The sequence below is a fragment of the Leptodactylus fuscus genome, chromosome 7 (genome assembly GCF_031893055.1).
Source record: "Leptodactylus fuscus isolate aLepFus1 chromosome 7, aLepFus1.hap2, whole genome shotgun sequence".
NCBI classification, from domain to species: domain Eukaryota; kingdom Metazoa; phylum Chordata; class Amphibia; order Anura; family Leptodactylidae; genus Leptodactylus; species Leptodactylus fuscus.
The window spans coordinates 86,329,427-86,350,366 of record NC_134271.1 but is presented as its reverse complement, the minus strand read 5'-3'; the positions used below and the strand labels follow the sequence as shown (position 1 = coordinate 86,350,366).

At 39.7% G+C, this 20,940-nt stretch overlaps 1 protein-coding gene across 1 annotated transcript; it reads left to right on the top strand.

Annotated features, from left to right (window-relative positions):
• The first annotated feature begins 17,363 nt into the window (after positions 1-17,363).
• GSC (goosecoid homeobox) lies at positions 17,364-20,694 on the top strand. The gene is made up of 3 exons (XM_075282454.1): positions 17,364-17,682; positions 19,719-19,978; positions 20,539-20,694. The coding sequence occupies exons 1-3, from the start codon at positions 17,364-17,366 to the stop codon at positions 20,689-20,691; spliced, it is 732 nt and encodes a 243-aa protein (XP_075138555.1). The 3' UTR covers positions 20,692-20,694.
• The last annotated feature ends 246 nt before the right edge of the window (positions 20,695-20,940 follow it).

Here is a 20,940-nt window from a genome sequence, read left to right as displayed (position 1 = left end):
ATTTGCTGATATACCCAAGGAAATAGACTTGGACTATTTTATTCAAGGGTTAAGAGACCAAATGGGCACTTTTAGTTTCCTGTGAACAGCGTGTTAAAGCAATTTTGGTTTCTCATTGCAAGAGGCTATAAATCTGATGTGTTATTTTAGGTTCAGGACTCTTTTTTATAGTGATATAAAGTGCTCCTTTTTTCAGGGTTCTGCTTGGAAAAGCAAAAGAAATTCGGAAAAAAAAATGTCTCCATTCGCCATCTGCTTCCTGCATGAAAAAACACAGAGCAAATTATTAAAAGAATAATTCTAAAAGTCTGGGCTTAAATGACTTTTTAGCATCGGATTTACATTTTAAATGCATCAATTTGTAATTCTAAATGTGCAGCCATAAATCTGGGAGAAATGTTTTTTAAGAGTGAAGTAAATATGCGCTGAGTGTACCTGGAGAGGCGGCGATGATTGAAATAACACAGTTCTCTTCTATTCTGCCATGTGACAGTGGGAAAGATTAGGACCTGACATGTGTAATGTGCACAGTTCTGCTGATTACAAGCCCCAATGTGTTGTTATTAGATGCTAGAATACAATAGGGTTTACTGTATAAAGGTTAGTAGGAATATTATCCCCTACCTGCCGTCTCTTTCCCTGCATTAAAGTAACAAATGTATGAGCTGCACCTCTGTGCATATTTCTACTACTGTCACACAGCATGTGATATCATACATGTCATCAGCTATGGGGGGAGGGGGGGGGTTATGTGCTGGGATGGCCACCAATCCTATTAATATTATATATGTGAAAGTTTGTGAGTTTGGATGTTTGTGGGTTTGTGTGTTTGGATGTTTGTTAGTCAATCACGCAAAACTCGCTCGACCAATTTGGCTGAAAGTTTCCACAAACATAGTTAATACACTCGATTGCGCGATAGGCTACTTTTCGTCACAATAGCGCACATACGTTTGTGCCAGGACCCCCAAAAAACCCAAACTCACACCACTATCTCTGCAATCTCACATACTTTGGACCATAGCAAGCCACAAAATTCATATTGCCCTCTACAGCCTCGCCCCTAACCCCACACAATCACATATACATATACTTTACCACTTTGCCCCTCACCTTAACGATACTCCAGGAGGCTCTCTTTAACGCTCCGGAGCAGCCATGTTTGCCGACCCCCACCGCTCTGACAATCCGCGACACCGCCCACCCATGTCAATACCCCTAGGCGGTCTAATAAATGCAAAAAAAAAAGTTTACAAAAAGTAAAAAAAATATTTAAAAATGGTCAAAAGTGCCAAACCGCCGTTTTTTCACTGTTTTGATTCTGATAAAAATTTGAATAAAAAGTGATCAAAGCAATAACATTTCCCGAAAATGGTAGAACTACAAAGTACACCCGGTCCTGCAAAAAAAGACACCCTATACATCCCCATACACACACGTATAAAAAAGTTACGGCTGTCGGAATATGGCGACTTTTCAAAAAAAAAATTTTTAACACAGTTTTGGATTTGTTTTTAAGGGGTCAAAATGTAAATAAAACCATATAAATTTGGTATCCCCGGAATCGTAACGAAACACAGAATACAGGGGACATGTCATTTTGGTTGCACAGTGAACTCCGTAAAACCAAAGCCCGTAAGAAAGTCGCAGAAATTCATTTTTTCTTGAAATCCACCCCATTTTGAATTTTTTCCCTGCTTCCCAGTACATTATATAGAATAAATAATGGTGGCATCATGAAGAAAAATTTGTCCCAGGAAAAATTAAGACCTCATATGGCTCTGGGAGCGGAGAAATAAAAAAGTTATGGGGTTTAGAAGGAGGGGAGTCAAAAACGAAAAACGAAAATCAAAAAATGCCATCGGCGGGAAAGGGTTAACTTCAAATACTTCTGTCCCAAAGTCACTATGTAAAGTTTCTCACAACACCGTATAGCAGCTCAAATACAAATTAACTTCAACACAAAAGTCTCACGTATTCTCTGAATTACAGCAAAAACAAGATACAAACTTACATTTCATATCCCATACTTTATACACACTACGAAAACCTTACCCACGCCTGTATATACCCACTGCTACAAGCACCGCAGACGAAGTCGCGGGTACCAGCTAGTCCCTATATAAAAGCTCATTGACCTGTTTTGGAAATTATACAAATTAACCCTTATTTTGCTTTTTCCTTTTTATTGACCATAAAGTGAACATCTGATGTTAGAAGCAGTCTGATCTGCAGGTAACGTTATAGGAGGAGATGAGCAGATTGGTATTGCTAGAAAGATGTTACCGGTAAGTATAAAATCTATGTTCACACCAATCTTAGGCCCTGTTCACACGGGGAAAGAGGGGGCAGATTTTGGCGCAGAATCCATGTCATAATCTGCCCCCTCACAATGGTGGTCTATGTAGACCACTAGTGGAGAAAAGAAACGAGCTGCCCTTTCTTCAGGTGGATTCCGCGGCTGATTCAGCCGCGGTGTCCGCCTCGCGACAGCACCCTCCGAACTAGGCCCATTCATTTGGGCCTAATCCGGAGCGGAAAGCCACGATGGGATGCCGTGCACTGCAGCGGCATCCCGTCATGGCAGCCGCAATGGAATATGCGCACGTGTAATCACATGTGAACTAGCCCTTAGGAGTCCAGTGGGCAGTCTTATCAGTGACTAACATTCACCCCTGTGTAAGTGTACATACAGAGATAGCTGACAGTCACTAGGACCACTCAATAGTCTCCTAACACAGGATGAGCAGAGATTTTAATGATACGTTATACTGGAACATTTACAAGAAAACTTTAGGCTAGACCGTCCTAAACAGCACCAGATTTATCAAAGTGACTGATGCTGTTTGTTAAATCTGGCATATTGTTATGTTAGGTTCACACTAGCGCTGTCTCTCCATTGTTCAGGTCCGTCGGGAAATCCAAACAACGCAGAGGTGGACAGCTAAATCAGTAGTTACACACAAAGCTGTGTCCATCGTCTTAAACTGAAACCAACAGAGGAAACCATTCCCCATGCAGTCCACCAATGGAGACTCTGGCACTGATATGAATGTAGTCGGAGACTGTTTAGTCTCACTTTACACCACTTATTGCATTTTCAGTGTCACAGGTTCAATTTAATGTTCTTGAGTTTCATCCACTAAGATTGCCTTAACAGTGTGTGCTAACCTCATATACCCCAGCAGAATGCTAGCCACAGATGCCCTTCAGAGAATCAGCCACAGATGTTCCCGAGAATGCTAATCTCCAAAGTTTGCCAGTAGGAGAGCCCAGTGGCAGCCATAGAGGGCACACCTGCATGCAGAAGACGGAAACCTGAGAACGGAGACCCGAATGCTAGTGTGAACCTAGCGTCAGAATGCTTGTAAGAAATTCCCTGTTCTAAAGCATGCTTTAGCCTTATCACACTTTGATGGCCTTCAGTGGTTTTGGTTGCCCTCTAATGCTATCTTCTATTATGTCTCTATGACAGATCAGCATATATGAAAATATTGGAAGCAAATGAGAATACACTTTTTTCTTAAACCATATTTTTATTAAAGGTTTATGAAAAATTTTACAAATATAAAACAAAAGAGGAAAGGGATGTGAAATGAAACAAGTAGGGTGAAATAGCGAGGCTAGAAAACAGGATAAGTCGGCAGGAGAGGTGTAATGTTTCCAAATTAATATTTCACAACAATAATAAGAGAACAAGCAGCCAGCATTGATCTGTGGCACAATATTGGTTCCACGCAGTTGGCAAAAAATGTATTCAACAAATTATGAAGGAGAAGGAGAGTCGAGATTGATCCAGAGCTCTCCTCCAGTACAGCGCTATTAGACACTTCACAGTCAAAACATGGAGAAACAGCCTGGCATTTGACTTTCCAAAAACTGTAGGAGGGACATTGAAAAGGTAAAGCTCTGAAGTCAAGGGGAGATTGTCTCCAAATATCTCTTGTAGGAGTAGCCAGACCTTTTCCCAGAATGAGTATTAGGCGGTACATCCAGTAGATATGTTATAGGGAGCCCCCTTGTGAATTACAATGACAACATGCATCCAGAATAGGATTTAGTTTATGTAGAAGCTCTGGCATACGGTACCACATCACTAAGAGTTTACATTGATTTAACAGTATTCAGTGCATCAAGAGCTTTTTAAGCTCAATATCAAATAGTCAAAAGCTCCCTACTTATTAGTTTCTCCCATCTGGCGACTTAAGGTGTGAGGGATATGCACTAGTAAGATGCTATAAATATTAGAGGTGAGCCCCTGGGCTGGAAGGGCCATCTATACGTAGGTGCTCAAACATTGTAGGTAAGGGGGTGGGGGAACTACACAACAGTGACAAATAAAAATGCATTATCTGTAACTGATGTTGGCAGTATAGAGAACCGCAACTGTAATGAAAACAATAGGGGATGTGATGCTAGGTCCTCAAGGCAAAAAAGTTCATGGGTCATCCAGGGCCAAACAATCTTGCGTCTGGATGTTGTGTGAGATATGTGAAGTGAAGCGGTAAGGGAATAAGGTTGAAGATACAGTAGCCAGTTGGATAGTGGATTTTGCAGGCAAGCCAGATATACCTGAAAAAATACAGTCCTATGAAAAAGTTTGGGCACCCCTATTAATCTTAATCATTTTTAGTTCTAAATATTTTGGTGTTTGCAACAGCCATTTCAGTTTGATATATCTAATAACTGATGGACACTAATATTTCAGGATTGAAATGAGGTTTATTGTACTAACTGAAAATGCGCAATATGCATTAAACCAAAATTTGACCGGTGCAAAAGTATGGGCACCCTTATCATTTTATTGATTTGAATACTCCTAACTACTTTTTACTGACTTACTGAAGCACAAAAAGTTTTTTGTAACCTCAGTGAGCTTTGAACTTCATAGCCAGGTGTATCCAATCATGAGAAAAGGTATTTAAGGTGGCCAATTGCAAGTTGTTCTACTATTTGAATCTCCTCTGAAGAGTGGCATCATGGGCTACTCAAAACAACTCTCAAATGATCTGAAAACAAAGATTGTTCAACATAGTTGTTCAGCGGAAGGATACAAAAAGCTGTCTCAGAGATTTAACCTGTCAGTTTCCACTGTGAGGAACATAGTAAGGAAATGGAAGACCACAGGGACAGTTCTTGTTAAGCCCAGAAGTGGCAGGCCAAGAAAAATATCAGAAAGGCAGAGAAGAAGAATGGTGAGAACAGTCAAGGACAATCCACAGACCACCTCCAAAGAGCTGCAGCATCATCTTGCTGCAGATGGTGTCACTGTGCATCGGTCAACTATACAGCGCACTTTGCACAAATAGAAGCTGTATGGGAGAGTGATGAGAAAGAAGCCGTTTCTGCACGTACGCCACAAATAGAGTTGCCTGAGGTATGAAAAAGCACATTTGGACAAGGCAGCTTCATTTTGGAAACAAAAATTGAGTTGTTTGGTTATAAAAAAAGGCGTTATGCATGGCGTCCAAAAAGAAACAGCATTCCAAGAAAAACACATGCTACCAACTGTAAAATTTGGTGGAGGTTCCATCATGCTTTGGGGCTGTGTGGCCAATGCCGGCATCGGGAATCTTGTTAAAGTTGAGGGTTGCATGGATTCCACTCAGTATCAGCAGATTCTTGAGAATAATGTTCAAGAATCAGTGACGAAGTTGAAGTTACGCCGGGGATGGATATTTCAGCAAGCCAATGATCCAAAACACCGCTCCAAATCCTCAGGCATTCATGCAGAGGAACAATTACAATGTTCTGGAATGGCCATCCCAGTCCCCAGACCTGAATATCATTGAACATCTGTGGGATGATTTGAAGCGGGCTGTCCATGCTCGGCGACCATCTAACTTAACTGAACTTGAATTGTTTGTCCAAAATACCTTTATCCAGGATCCAGGAACTGATTAAAAGCTACAGGAAGCGACTAGAGGCTGTTATCTTTGCAAAAGGAGGATGTACTAAATATTAATGTCACTTTTCTGTTGAGGTGCCCATACTTTTGCACCGGTCAAATTTTGGTTTAATGCATATTGCGCATTTTCTGTTAGTACAATAAACCTCATTTCAATCCTGAAATATTACTGTGTCCATCAGTTATTAGATATATCAAACTGAAATGGCTGTTGCAAATACCAAAATATTTAGAACTAAAAATGATTAAGATTAATAGGGGTGCCCAAACTTTTTCATAGGACTGTATGTAGGACCTAGGAGGTCCCACGACCATGTCCCCATTGTGGGGCTCCATATAAAAGCACCAGAGCTTCTCCACCTCTGTCCAGTGGTTGTAGGCCCAAAGAATAGACTAATAGGTGAAATGTTCCAAGTAGGTGGCAACAAAATACCGCCAGGATAGTCAGGTACAACTAAAGCATCTCAAGAAATGTCACTTATAGTTCCAGACAAAGTTGAGAAGGGTGGACTGCACTTGACATAAAATGAACATTGGTTTGTGAATTGGTAGGGTTTCAAATAGATAGAGGAATTTCGGAACAGTTGGTATTTTTACTGTGGATATTCATCCCAATCACCAGAGATAGAGCACGGGGTTTTCACCGGCCCAGTAAAGCCCAGACCTCCTGTAGCTAATAGCATATAGACTGTCAAAGATAGAGGTAATTTGTATCCCTGGGTACGTGAAGGATGCAGGGATGTTTAGGAGCAAGGCTTCGTTTTTAGCTGAGTTGATTTTGTAGCCCAAAAGACAATTATACAAATCTATGGCTTTTATTGAACGACGCTTATAGGGTTTGGTAGAGTTAGGAGAATGCAAAGAAGGAATATCAGCAAAGAAGGAAATTTTTAATGGCTTTTAGGAGATTATAGGATATATCAGGTCTAATGCACGCTGCCAGAGGCTCTACACTCTGGACATAGAAAAGAGGGGAGAGTGAACAACAATGTCTAGTACTTTTGAGAATTGAGAGTTGTAGTGACTGGTGGGAAGAAAACATACCAACATCCTGGGTGAGCCTACGTCAAAGTTGGGTGAGCTGTAAAACATAAAGGGCCAAGAAAGATGATCAAAAGTCTGCAACACATCAAGGCTCAAAAGAAGAGCCTCAACTCCACCAACTTGGCTACTTTGTCCCCTGTCTGCAACAGACAAAACACACCCAGCTTTTATCGACCAACTGGGCGGCCAGCAGCGACATGTTCTGCCAATATCTTAGTAAACATCCTAAGATCTGAATTTAACAGGAGTATGGGACGGGACAATATTCCTGGAAGTCACTTCCCGACTTCTAAATATATAAGCAAAGCATGGAGTTAGGGATCTCGAAAGCCAACATAAAGCTATTGAAGAACATCACCATATGTGGAACTAGAATATCTGCATATGTTTCATAGAGCTGGGAGACTGACCTTCCCCCAGGGAACTCTCTGAGCACCTCACCCAGTGCAAGAATTGAGGCAGTCAACCAAAATATGAGTTCTAAGGTCTGTATCCTGTGACAATGTGTTATGGTTCTGTGTATATATTAGAAAATAATTTTTAACGTGACAGAACCGCTAGACTGCAAGACACTGCAGTGAGTTCCACAAGCCCCCTGAGGGCAGCCATCCGCCTGAAAGGCTAACCACCAGTTAACTGCACTGGCTGGGGTGTTAGTGTGGTTCAAATGTGAACAGACTGCAAACAAACTCTCGCCAGTTAACCTCACTGGGAGAGTGCACCTGTGTAAGGCTGCTGGGAGAAGCTGAATGAAACCTTGCAACAGACCTCTGCTAAATCACAGCAGAGGAATAGGTACTAGCAAAAGCCTCAGCCTACTACACAGGAAAGGCTGCCAGGGGTTAAACGCCACTCCTGGTCAGTAACATAAAGGGCTCCCTAAAAGCTAGGAGCTACAATGTAAGTAGATAGTTAAATAGGCTTTATAGTTTCCCACTGGCAGAGCCAAGGAATCCTAACTAGATCCCTAGACTGCTCCTGCCTTTCACTAGAACCTAGCCCTGACCTCCTGTCTCAAAATATTATAGTCAAAGTGTGAGCACCGGGCGGGTGTCGGCTCACACTATATAAAGGCTAGTTCCCGCCCACAGGGGCAGTGGCATAACTTCACCAGACATGCTCAGTATGGGCAGAATGAGACTTAGCCTCTGAGCGCCTCTAAAAGGTCCGAACATGCTCAGTAGGCAGAAAGCTGGACTTAGAGTCCATACAGCTCACTGCACGATGCCGAGGGCGAGGGTTGGATTGGCCTGCAGGTGGCGCTGTTTGCTGGACGGGAAACCTGCGGGACCCCATCCTAACACAATGTTTGGAGAAGAGAATATAAGGATTGATAATAATCATAGAATAACTGGACTATTTTATTTGCATTACATTATGGGACTCTTAGAGGGTGTTCAACAGCTTGGGGATTAAGACTGAGGGTTTGGTCATAATATTGCTGTTAAGAATATCTCACTAGTGACTCAAATTTGGACAAAGAGAAACCCTTAACCTGAGCCCTAAGGTCTACGATCTTTTTACAGTGTTTTCATGGGGCGATCTATAAGAATTGCCTCCAGCCTGCAGGGTCCAAGTAGGCAGTAGTGCATTTTCTTTAAAGTAGTTAAACAGAACATGACATAGCCAATCTCTCGATAGAAAGATTGACATGAGGGACTCATTAAGACGCCAGTGACAGGGCCATAGTAATGAGGTTTGCAAGGTCTACCACCAGGAGTGTTTGATTCGACTATGTAATGGTGCTGATGTCTGCTATGGAAAGGGCAGGTATGTGATGGTTGTTGGTGGGAGTAATGCAGTAATGGCAAGCTGTAGGGTTATCAGTCCTCCAGAGGTCATAAAACATGTCAGACTGAAGGGCCTACAGCTCACCAGAGGAACTACTTTTGTGGGGCCACCAAACAGGTTCCTGATAACAGCCTTTATCATGGATCTTTTACTGAAATCTTTTATATGTGCTGACTACCCAGCAACCAATGCTGATCATTATACTGTTGTGGATGCCCCAATAACTCCATGGTCAGTTCTTGAACAATACTGTACGGGGAATGACACACCCATAGAGCATTCCATGCATGCATAAGATTTTAGTGACAGAACAGAAAAAGAGACAATGCCAAACAGCACATAACGTGATATTGTATATTACAAATAATAGTTGAGGTGTGATGGGAAGTGATGGGTGCACCTCGCACAGGTGTTAGATGACACAGTGGGAGAGATGCCACACTTATTAAACAGGTGCCGTATCAGGGTAAAAATGGCAATTATAATGGTGACTATTGTTACAGATGTCCCCTCACCTGGTATAGTTGTGACTTTCACAACTACTTAGTAGACATATCACACCAGTAGGTAAAGCTGCAGGGCCTCCCAGAGACAGGACTTGGAAATCCAGGTGATGCAAACAGTGGAAGAAGGAGTCAGGAACTCCAATTAAGAGAGGATATCCACGCCTTTTTAGAAGAATACTGGACGTTATTGAAGACTCATATACACACTGTCTCATTCAACACTTGAAAAAGGAGACCCATTGTCTCTCAAAGGCATTGTATATGTGAGTCTTCAATAAAGTACAGTATTCATCTAAAGAAGCGTGAATATTCTCTCTTAATTGGAGTTCCTGACTTCTTCTTCCACAAGATTTTAGGGAGGGATCAATGACGCAGGCAAAGCACACAGAGCTTCCATCAGGAATTTTGGGGCCTAATACTGGAAAAATTAGTGGGCCCCTTCCTCTCTGATGTATATTACAGTTTCCTGGTCTGTAGTCCCCACAAAATATAATATACTCCCCAAAGCCCCACCACCCAGTATAATGCTCCAATGTGGCCCCACACACTATAATATGCTCCTCAGAGCTCCCTCAGTATAATTCTCTGCAATGGTTTCACACAGTGTAATATGCTCCACAAAGTGCACCCCCTCTCCTAGTTTAATGCTCTAAAATAGCCCCACATAGTATAATATATTCCCCAGCAGCCCCAAACAGTATAATACAGCAGCTCCAAACAGTATAATATTCTCCCCGTTGTGCCCCCCAGTATAATACTCCACTGTGACCCCAAATAGTGTAATATGCACCCCCAGTCCCCCCCCCATCCCAGTATAATATGCTCCACAGTAGCCCCACACAGTACTTTGCCTCTCCTCTCTTGGACATCTACAACCTCTATATAGACTGACAATGGGGCCAACTTAGGATCACATAGCTTACTACAGGGGCTTTATCTGTAACAACCTGCAACACATTTGCATGGTAACAACAATTATATGTCTTATGCTTTCGGCTTTACTCAATGAAACCTTGGAATTAACGATTATACCATAATTAAGAAGGGCACATTAGGGGCAGAACAGTGGCTCAGTGGTTTGCAGCACTGGAATCCTGGGTTTGAATCCTGCCAAGGACAACATCTGCAAGGAGTTTGTATGTTCTCCCCGTGTTTGTGTGGATTTCCTCCCATACTCCAAAGACATACTGATAGGGAAAATGTACATTGTGAGCCCTATATTGGATCAAAATCTACATAAAAAAGAAGGGCACGTTACACAGATCAGACCCAACTTGGGAACTTCTATGATTAATATGGCACTCGTGGTCAGTCATATGGCCAGTGTCTAATGATAAATGGACTAAAGTATCTACATGAAAAGCAAGAATTAAAATTTGTCAACACCTTACCATAGTGTTGACGAAAGGCAAAAGTTGACCCTATAGATATCAACCTAAAACTCAGTCAAGGTATTTAGATACAGGTCCAGGTCAGTGTACTAGCTCTTTCTATTACCATTTTGGCAACTCCTACAGAGGAAGTGTGATATGCAATCTATACAATTGATGTATACAATGAGTGATGAGAGAACAGATACAATGCTGATTCCACTAATGTCTCAAGATGATGGGCCCCAATACACAAGTTGATGAAGACTGTGGGTGGATCTATACACAATAGGTCCTAGAACCTCATTAACAGCTGAATGGGTGAGTATTTACTGAGCATACTTCAACCCCAAGCAATGACTGAAGATGAAGAAACCTGATGTGTTGGATTTTGGCCCTTGCTTGTTACATGCCTTGTTTGCAAAAAGCGTCAATACTGCAATTATTAAGGTGTAAAAAGTCTCAAGTTGTAAAAACTCAGGATATCACAATCTGCAGAATCTTCTGTGCATCACCTTCCATCAGAATGCTCTTCTATATTTCACTACCCCGACCCTATCCATGTTATCAAATTATTGTAAATGAGCAATTGTCAAATAAGATAAAACGTCCAAGACAGCATTACTCCCTTGGCTAGTCATCACACTGAATATCTGTATATTTCCAACCAAATTACAAAAATGTATGGGTAGTTGTAGGATGGACTTATTCGGGGATAACCATTTACACCTGCACCACAGCATCCAAAAGTCCTTGTTTTTACACTGATTTTTTATTTTTTTTTCTGTGGATCTGGTGCAAATAATATTTTGCAGAATGTGAATATATGTCAATGGAAAAACTGTTCTACTGTAGGGGTTAAAACCTCACAGATCACCATTACACTGTTTGAAGCCCAAACCCCCCCCCCCACCACCACCACCACCACCACCACCACCACCATTGTGTTGCATATAAACATAACCAATTAACTTATGCAGTAATATAGGAAAATAGAGAGATATCAATGAGTTGTTTGTCAGATTTGCCATTCAGGGTGCTGAGAAAGCTGGCTGATAAACTTTGAAGGAGCTGCAGTGGCTTAAACTCAAAAGATCAAACTACAAACCAGTTGGATTGTGAGAAATGTGTTAGTAGAAGACAATAAAAGGCATTCCATTTCTGGGGATTTACTGAGGTTGGACCTAAACCATCACTTATAGGCCAAGCTGATGTCTTCTGTTTTATATTAAACCTCAGAGTTTAACAAACTAGTTGAGTCCATTAAGTAACTTGTTGATTCCACCTCTGACTTTCCTAACACTATGAGTGATGAGTTTTCTGTTACTCTTATGCTGTTTGGCGTAATGTGTCATAAATGGTGCCGTTGATAGACAGGACTCAGGACTGTACAATGCAGAGCTATAGGGCACGGGCACACAGAGCTGCAGGTCTTTCATCTTCATGTTTGTTGGAATATGCTGAGTCTTGTGTAAACTTTTTCCAAACCGAGTGAAACGCGTTAGTCACCTGTCATTGAGGTGGTGCCAGCCAAAGTATATGAAGGAGCTGACGCCAGAACTGCTAAATAATCTCTTCTCTGATAGGAAGTAATGTTTGGAACTGGGGTAAGATCCTATAAAATCCAAATATATTTCCACATCATAGAGAAGAGATGCCACATGCCCCAATAGGACACTAAATACTACATGACCCACATATTGCTTATGTGACATCACCCACTTGATCTCATGAAACTAGACAAAAATACAATTAGAGTGTTGGATGTACCCAATATATGAAAAAGCCAATAACTTAGCATATATAAGGCACTATGATGGATGGGGCGATATTACTGTATGAGGGGAAAGACCTGGCACATTATTAGTACCTCAACTTCACCACTATGCAATTGGTTGTGTATTATAAGTTGGGACTGTCAAACACGTAGACAGACATAGAAAACTGTAAGAAAACAACAATGTTAAATTCCTTATTGTAGATGGGTTCTCTGGGGCATTACATGCATGAGAAGAGAATCCGGCCACAATGAGAAAATCATGACTGGGTTTTTGTCAAGTGCCAGACCACAGAAAGTTCCCGTATTCATGTCGTATCCATCAGCAACACAGACGATTGTCATCACTAAGATGATTAGAGAAAATCTTCCAAACTATAACATTTTAATTAATTCTATTTACGGAAATGTAGATCTATTAATTGTCTTCTAATATAATTGTGGTTATGTTTGTGGGAAAACTTGAAATGAGGCCATACAATGTGGAAAAGCTGCATTTTCTGTGTTTTTTTATTTTTTTAGGAGTGGATTTAGCACATGGTTGTTTCCTATTAGCATCTTTCCTTGTTAGAATCAATTCACACTGCATTTATAGTATAAGCTGTAGGAGGGATTTTTCCAATGTGTTCACTATATAGGTGTACAGTGCCAAAGGTTGCCTATAGGCTTATAAGTTTAATAAGTCTATATGGCACAATGTGCCTTTTCTTCTGCATGCTATAGTATGGAATAGCACAGCAAAGTATGCTATTCCATGCCGTGGGCTTCTCACATTCAGGGGGAGCTATGCATATACTATGGACTTTTTCTACACACATATCTATTGGATACTGAATACTCAGGTACCTGGTGATGGTTACATTATCATTGGCTATAATGAAGCATTGGAGCGATGTTCCCCTGAAGGTATATACATCCTGGAATTACAATCCATGCTTTACCTTAAATCTGCATTGAAAATATTTGAAACATAAAATGTTCTAGTTTTTTGCCTTACCCTAAAAGCATTGCAAAATAGTGTGCCATTAATATATAATGGCCTGGTACTTGGAATCCTGTGATAGGGCTCATCTCTGTAAGGGTAAGTGGCTGCAGATAATGTGACATAATGATACAGTCCCTCCATCTCAATAAGAAGCAGCAGCTTCTTCACCACTGTCATTTCTGATGGATCTGCTCTTGGATTTGGTGATGTTTTCTCCCCCTGATACATGATAATAACATAGAGGGGTATAGGTGTCAATGGACTGAATGACAGCACCAGGCAATGAGCAGGGGCTGATCCCAGCACACACTGGGGCTTATAATAGGTTTCATGTTTACAGGCCTGAAGGCCAGAGGCTAATATCTGTCACGCCGCCGCTGCATGAGGAGAAACAGCGAGAAACCCTGGGCACTGTTCAGACAACAGGCGATACTTCTGTAATTCATGGTATTCATTTCGATTTGTTTCATATAAATTAGTGTTTTCCCTTATATTATATACAATAATCGGGACATATGTCTGTAAATAAAATCTGATTGGTGTAATATGTAGATTTCCGTGTAATATTAATTTATTAGCAATTAGATATCATTGCCGATACAAGATAGTTAACTACTGGATAGATAGAGAGAGAGAGAGGGAGAGATAGATAGATAGATAGATAGATAGATAGATAGATAGATAGATATAGATAGATAGATAGAAAAATAGATAGATAGATAGATAGATAGATAGATAGATAGATAGATAGATAGATAGATAGATAGATAGATAGGAGATAGATATGAAATATAAAAAAGATGAAAAGAAGAAAGAAAGAAAGAAAGAAAGAAAGAAAGAAAGAAAGAAAGAAAGATAAATATACAAAGATGAAAGCTAAATATTAGCTGATAGATAATAGATACTAGATATATAATAAATAGGCAGATTGGTATGAGATATAATGAGCTGGGCAGATAAATAGACTAATATCACTATTTTGTCCCTGTGCACATGAATTGCTCAGTGGTACACTAATGTGTTATTATTGCTGAAGTTTTGATATCTGGAAGGTTTTGGCACAAACAATAAGTGTGATTATTGCTGCATATGTTGCCCCCCGTGGATCCCCCTAATATGATGAATAGGACCCCCGCCCCGGAGATATCGCAGGAATCAATGCTCTGTGCGGGATCAGGCGCAGTTTTGCGCCCCACGCTGAGATCTGATCGCTTAGCAACCTCCGGCCGCACAATTTACCGCATTATTCTGCAGATTATTCTTCCTTCGAGAATTTATCATCCAGAAAGCGATGCCTGATGGCTATCCACCTTATTACACAACCGATTATAGAAGATTGTAATGTATAGATCTATAGAGGGGCTGCAACCTGCAGCGCTAGCCTGTGTGACACTACAACTTCTAGCATACTGCAACAAGGGCATTCTGGGACTTGTAGTTACCAGAAAGTTGTAGATGACTGCTTGCAGATAACTGTTCTAGATACAATGGAAGCGACATAATAACCAATGTGCGACATGTCCTATACTTAGTATAATCATTATTACATAGGCAAGGGCTATAGCTGTACATTAGTATAAGTCTATATAGGTAACCTATGGTGGGGGACAACCATTATTACGGTAGTTTATGAAGAGTAAAGGTATAGCTGCCTGTACACACAGACAATGCGTCTCCTGATGTGTCACATGCACGTGATAGAATCAGGTTTTATAAATGTCTGTGTTTATTACATAGTGAGCCATCACTGAGACTGAGCATCAATTTATATGGAAAATTCTAGACTAATCCACTAGATACTATAATCTAATCTAATCTAATCTAATAATAATCTACACTGATATGGAAATGTGACAAAGCGTCTCCAAAGTGTCAGAAGACTGCAGCAATGGTATCCCGAAGTCTAGTAACTAATTCTGCCAAAGTATCTGTCTGTCTATGTATCTATTATATATACCTCTATCTGTCTTCTATCTGTCTATGTATCTATTATATATACCTCTATCTGTCTTCTATCTATCTATCTATCTATCTATCTATCTATCTATCTATCTATCTATCTATCCGTATCTGTCTATTACTATTAATCTAGCTTAATCTATTTATTAATCTACGTTATATCTATCTAGCCTCTATATAGTAATCTCGTATATTTCTTTCTTCATATCTATATCTTATATCTATCATTTACTTACCTATTTATCCGTCTACCTCATCTATTCCTGTCCCGTATGTTTTTCTATATCTTTTTTTTATATCCATAACTTTTTTTCTTTCTTTCTTTCTTTCTTTCTTTCTTTCTTATCTATATATCTATTTATCTATCTATTTTCTTTCTTTCTTTCTTCCTTTCTTTCTTCTATGTCTATCAATTTTCTTTCTTTCTTTTTTTCTTTCTTTCTCTCCTATCTATCTATCTATCTATCTATCTATCTATCTATCTATCTATCTATCTATCTAATCTATAGCTCTTTCTTTCTTTCTTTCTTTCTTTATCTGCTATCTATCTAATCTATAGTTCTTTGTTTTCTTTCTTTCTTCTATTTTGTTTCTGTTTTTATCTATATCTTTTATCTATATCTCGTGTGACTCTAATATTTGATATCCAATATCTATCTATCTATCTATCTATCTATCTATCTATCTATCTATCTATCAGTCCATTGATTTATCTTTCTATTTACTGTCTTCATCTCCATCTGATATAGTTGAAGTAATATATTAATGATCATATTGCCTCCATACAATGTAGTACTAATAACCATATATAAAGCTGTAGGGTCTGTGTGTAGAAGCTGGTGGGTGTGGGGGACACTGTATAACTTCTATCTATCTAATGCTGCTGATTTCAATTCTTTTGTGGCCCAGATGATTTGCTCCTTGTAAACAGAGACTAATAGTTTGTTGTGATTTGTTCTGTACAATTTCCTCCTCCTCTGATAAATCTCTGATGGGCAAACAGTCTAATGTGATTCTGTCCCCCCCTGTGGATTGTAGGGAGCAGCCGTGACAGTTCGAGGCTGCAGCAAATCTCCCTGACAGTCAGCCCCGAGTCTTAATAAATGCAAAATACACTGCAGCCCTGACAGCATCATCTCACCTATTAACCATGTAGCACTCATTTATTGTCACCTCATTGATCATGCAGCCAGTCTCACTGAACCCCCAGATCTTTCATTACCCCCAAAAGCTACCAGTGAATCCAGTTAGCAGCTTATTATCACAGGTCTAATGGTTTTATGTGTCTTATTAATATGTTTTCCCATCTGCAGAGTATGTATGTGCACTGATAACATTATATCCTCTGCCTCTGAGATCTACCCATCCTGCTCTCCCACAATATCCTAGGAAATAACTTATAGAAGTTTTTTTTTCTTTACCCCTGCGACCCTTATATCAAATTCGCAAAAAGTTGAGAAAAGATTATACAGAAAAGGACTCACCAGGCTTGGAGTGTGAGGGTCTGGTCACTTCGGAGGTGGGTGAAGGGTTAACAGGGAAGTAGCACTCATTAATTCCACATTACATACAATGAATGGGTTAATAGCCCCGATCTTAGCACAATGGTATTAATCAGATTAGAAGACTGTGCAATTAGCTCCCAGGGCTGCTGAGGAGAGGGCTGAGGGGCTTTAGCACTGGAGTGGATTAGATTGATTTCATTAAATCTCAATATACAGATCAGTCTCCTATCACCCCACTGGGCTGCTGCCCCCTCCTCCTGCCAGCCCTGGTCTTGTTGCTGCACATTGCAGGGTCTCAGCCAGGGTGACGTGGTGGGTGTATAAAAAGCTCTCACACACATGGGATGGGGCTGGAGAAAGTTTGCAGGAAGGAGACAGGACAAGTTGCAGAGCAGCACAGCAGTTACAGAGCTCCCACCTCATCACCCCAACTGAGGATTTCTCTTCCATTCCTGAGGAGCCCCCACATCAATAAGAACCCTTTGATCCGTCTATTTCCCTGGCACAAAGCCTGTGGAATGCCCTCTGGCATGTTCAGCATTGACAACATATTGGCAGCCAGGCCTCGCTGTAAGGAGTCAATCCTGCTCCCACAGAATGGACCTGTGGTCTTCCCTGGTCTGGGGGAGTCGCTTTATGGGGGTGCCGACTACAGCGGATTTTATAACAGGGCAGTAGCCCCAACATCTACCTTACAAGCGGTGAATGGATCTAGACTGGGATTCAATAACTATTACTATGGACAGCTACATGTACAGGCTCCGGTGGGCCCCTCCTGCTGTGGAACCATGCAACCTCTGGGGGCCCAACAATGCTCGTGTGTGCCCGCAGCCACAGGTGAGGAAGGGGCTTATATGTACACTGGGACATAATGCAAGTAGACTGTCTATCTATCCATCTATCTATCTATCTATCTATCTATCTATCTATCTATCTATCTATCATCTACCTATCATCTATCTATTCATATAGATAGATATCCTTGTATTATCTATCTATCTATCTATCGATCTATCTATCTATCTATCTATCTATCTATCTATCTATCTATCATCTACCTATCATCTATCTATCTATCTATACATCCATCCTTGTATTCTCTATCTAGCTATCTATCTATCTACCCTTGTATTCTATATCAATCTCATGCCTATCTATCTATCTATCTATCTATCTATCTATCTATCTATCTAATCTATATGTATCTCACATCTATCTATCTATATATCTATCTACTTATTTAATCTATATGTATCTCACATCTATCTATCTATCTATCTATCTATCTATCTATCTATCTATCTATCCTTGTATTCTATATCTATATCCTATCTATCTATCTATCTATCTATCTCTCTATCTATTTATTTAATCTAGATGTATCTCACATCTATCTATCTATCTATCTATCTATCTATCTATCTATCTATCTATCTTATCTAGCAATCTGACATATTCCGTCCATTATTCATATTAACAATTTATTCTATCTATCTATCTATCTATCTATCTATCTATCTATCTATCTATCTATCTATCTATCTATCTGTCTGTCTATCTATCTCTGTCTATGTCTTTCTCACACCTCTATCTTTTATCCTATCATCTATCTTTCTATCTATCTATCTATCTATCTATCTATCTATCTATCTATCTATCTATCTCCTCATATATTTATGTACATATCTTCTGTTCTTCATGTCTCCCTCCTATCTGTTTGTTCATCATGTAACTTATTCTACCTTATACTGCATATACAATAGCACTTTACATATTAGTAATATATCCCGTATAGTTTCCAGTTTCTCAGGTCCGGTCCAAGGACATAAATGATCACATCTCCATCCATTCTTATAGGGATGACGAGTATGAAACATTTCCCTTATATCTGTCTACAAGGTACAAGAATTGCATAAAACTTTCTTCACATCTGATAACTTGCAGCCTGTCCTGTCATCCAGGTGTCATATCCATGTATAATACAGCAGATAGCAGAGAGCATCTTCCCCAATGTCATGTCACACTCACAATTGTTACACTCAAGTTTATTTTTGTCGTTTCATTAGTCCAGTACTTTTTTACCAAATCTCAACAAAATAAGATCCATTAACTTACAACAATAATATTAATTATTGTACAATTTTTACAATTATTCCAGTAAAATGAATACTTTTTTTTATATTAATCAAAGATGCTCGATCATGAATCATAAACGTAATTAAAAATCGCTGTATACCTCTCTTTATGTAATATAATATGTCCAGCCGTCCACATAACGTCAGCACACACTGTACACAATATATTATACAGGAACTACTTTCAGAACTTCAAAGTTTTACAAAAGTTTCGGGCAAACTCTGAAAGGCTTTCTAGAAATGAAATAGGAAATATTAATATTTATAATAATCCAATATATCAATGAAATAACAAGGTAGTAAATTAGCAGTGAAAAGAATTATATTAATTCTAACAGTAATATATAATATATCATATAACAGTATATTGTAGTGTTTAAATCCATATTAGTAGATTTGATCATATACTATAAATATTTCACAACAGTTAAACAACATAACAAAATGTGACGATGAATACAAAATGGCACCAAATATTATATTGCATTATTATATATTGTTATTTGTAATTAGTGATCATTATAACAATAATATAATTATTATTTTTACGCGTTAAATAATTTCTTCCTCTAGCTCAATGGTTTCTGCTCAGACAGGTCTTATATAGAAGATTTGTAAGATTGGGATCAGGACTGGGAGGTTATTATGGGGGGCTGAGGTGGGTTTAGGGGGCAGTTACAGGACTGGGGTCACGTTTAGGTGTTTAGTCCACTATTAATGATCTCCTTTCTTCCTCAGGCTATGAAGGGGCAGGTTCGGTCTTGATGCCCCCTGTGCCCCCACAGATGTTGCCCTATATGAATGTGGGCACATTGTCTAGGACAGAACTCCAGCTCCTTAACCAGCTGCACTGCAGGAGGAAGAGGAGGCACAGGACCATCTTCACAGACGAGCAGCTGGAGGCGCTGGAGAACCTATTCCAGGAGACCAAGTACCCAGATGTGGGGACCAGGGAGCAGCTGGCCAGAAGGGTCCACCTCAGGGAAGAGAAAGTGGAGGTGAGTATCCAGGTCTTCACTCCTTAGTATCACCTCTCCAGATCAAGCCCCCTTATGTCACTTGTATTATCTTAGGACCCCTGGATGACACTGGAGCTTTCACACCCTAACCCAGGCACTTCCCTTGTACCCTCACCCACCCAGAATAACTATATAGATGATCAAACTCTGATGAACCCCTGAATACAATGTCCTTCACAAGTTTCACCTTCTTTCACTATCACATTTATTAACCCTTTTAATGCCACTAAATTCCAGTATACTACATACAGGAGAGGGGAGGATGACAAAACTTTCTGGTTTGTAATAAGAAATTACATTTATAACCACCGAATTCCTACATCTATTTTGTAAAAGATAGTCAGTACTAAATGCAAATTATTATTAAAGTTTTATTTTATATTAATAGTAGTAAAAGTCGTTTATTATTATTATTATTATTATTATTATTATTATTATTATTATTATTATTATTATTATTATTATTATTGTTGTTGTTATTATTAAATTATTATTAGCACCATAAATAATAACTTCATGATTATAACCCATACTTAAAGGTTTGGTTCAAGAATCGCAGAGCCAAGTGGAGAAGACAAAAGAGATCTTCATCAGAAGAGTCAGAAAATGGACAGAAATGGAATAAAGCTCCCAAATCCTCTACAGAGAAAACAGAGGAGCAGAGTAAAAGTGACCTGGACTCGGACTGCTGACCAGGACTAATGCTAATGGCCCTGATGGACAGGGGAGACTTTGCACACAGGACGCTGCTGAACTGCACACATGCTGGGACCTGTACATAGCCTGTATATATAAGTACCTGTATATAGTTACCGTGTGTTGCAGACATGCTGCACAGATATACACTGTACCAGAATGTGCTATTTATACCGTAAGTTAAAGGAATTTCTCGACAATAAACAGATGGTGGCTGCACCATGTTATATGTAACTTCTGTGCTC

Excerpts from the sequence above, each read along its gene's own strand:
- GSC (XM_075282454.1), top strand. The coding sequence starts at position 17,364 with ATGCCCTCTGGCATGTTCAGCATTGACAACATATTGGCAGCCAGGCCT. Across the intron at positions 17,683-19,718 it reads GTGTGTGCCCGCAGCCACAG|GCTATGAAGGGGCAGGTTCG; the intron begins GTGAGGAAGGGG and ends TTTCTTCCTCAG. Across the intron at positions 19,979-20,538 it reads TCAGGGAAGAGAAAGTGGAG|GTTTGGTTCAAGAATCGCAG; the intron begins GTGAGTATCCAG and ends CCATACTTAAAG.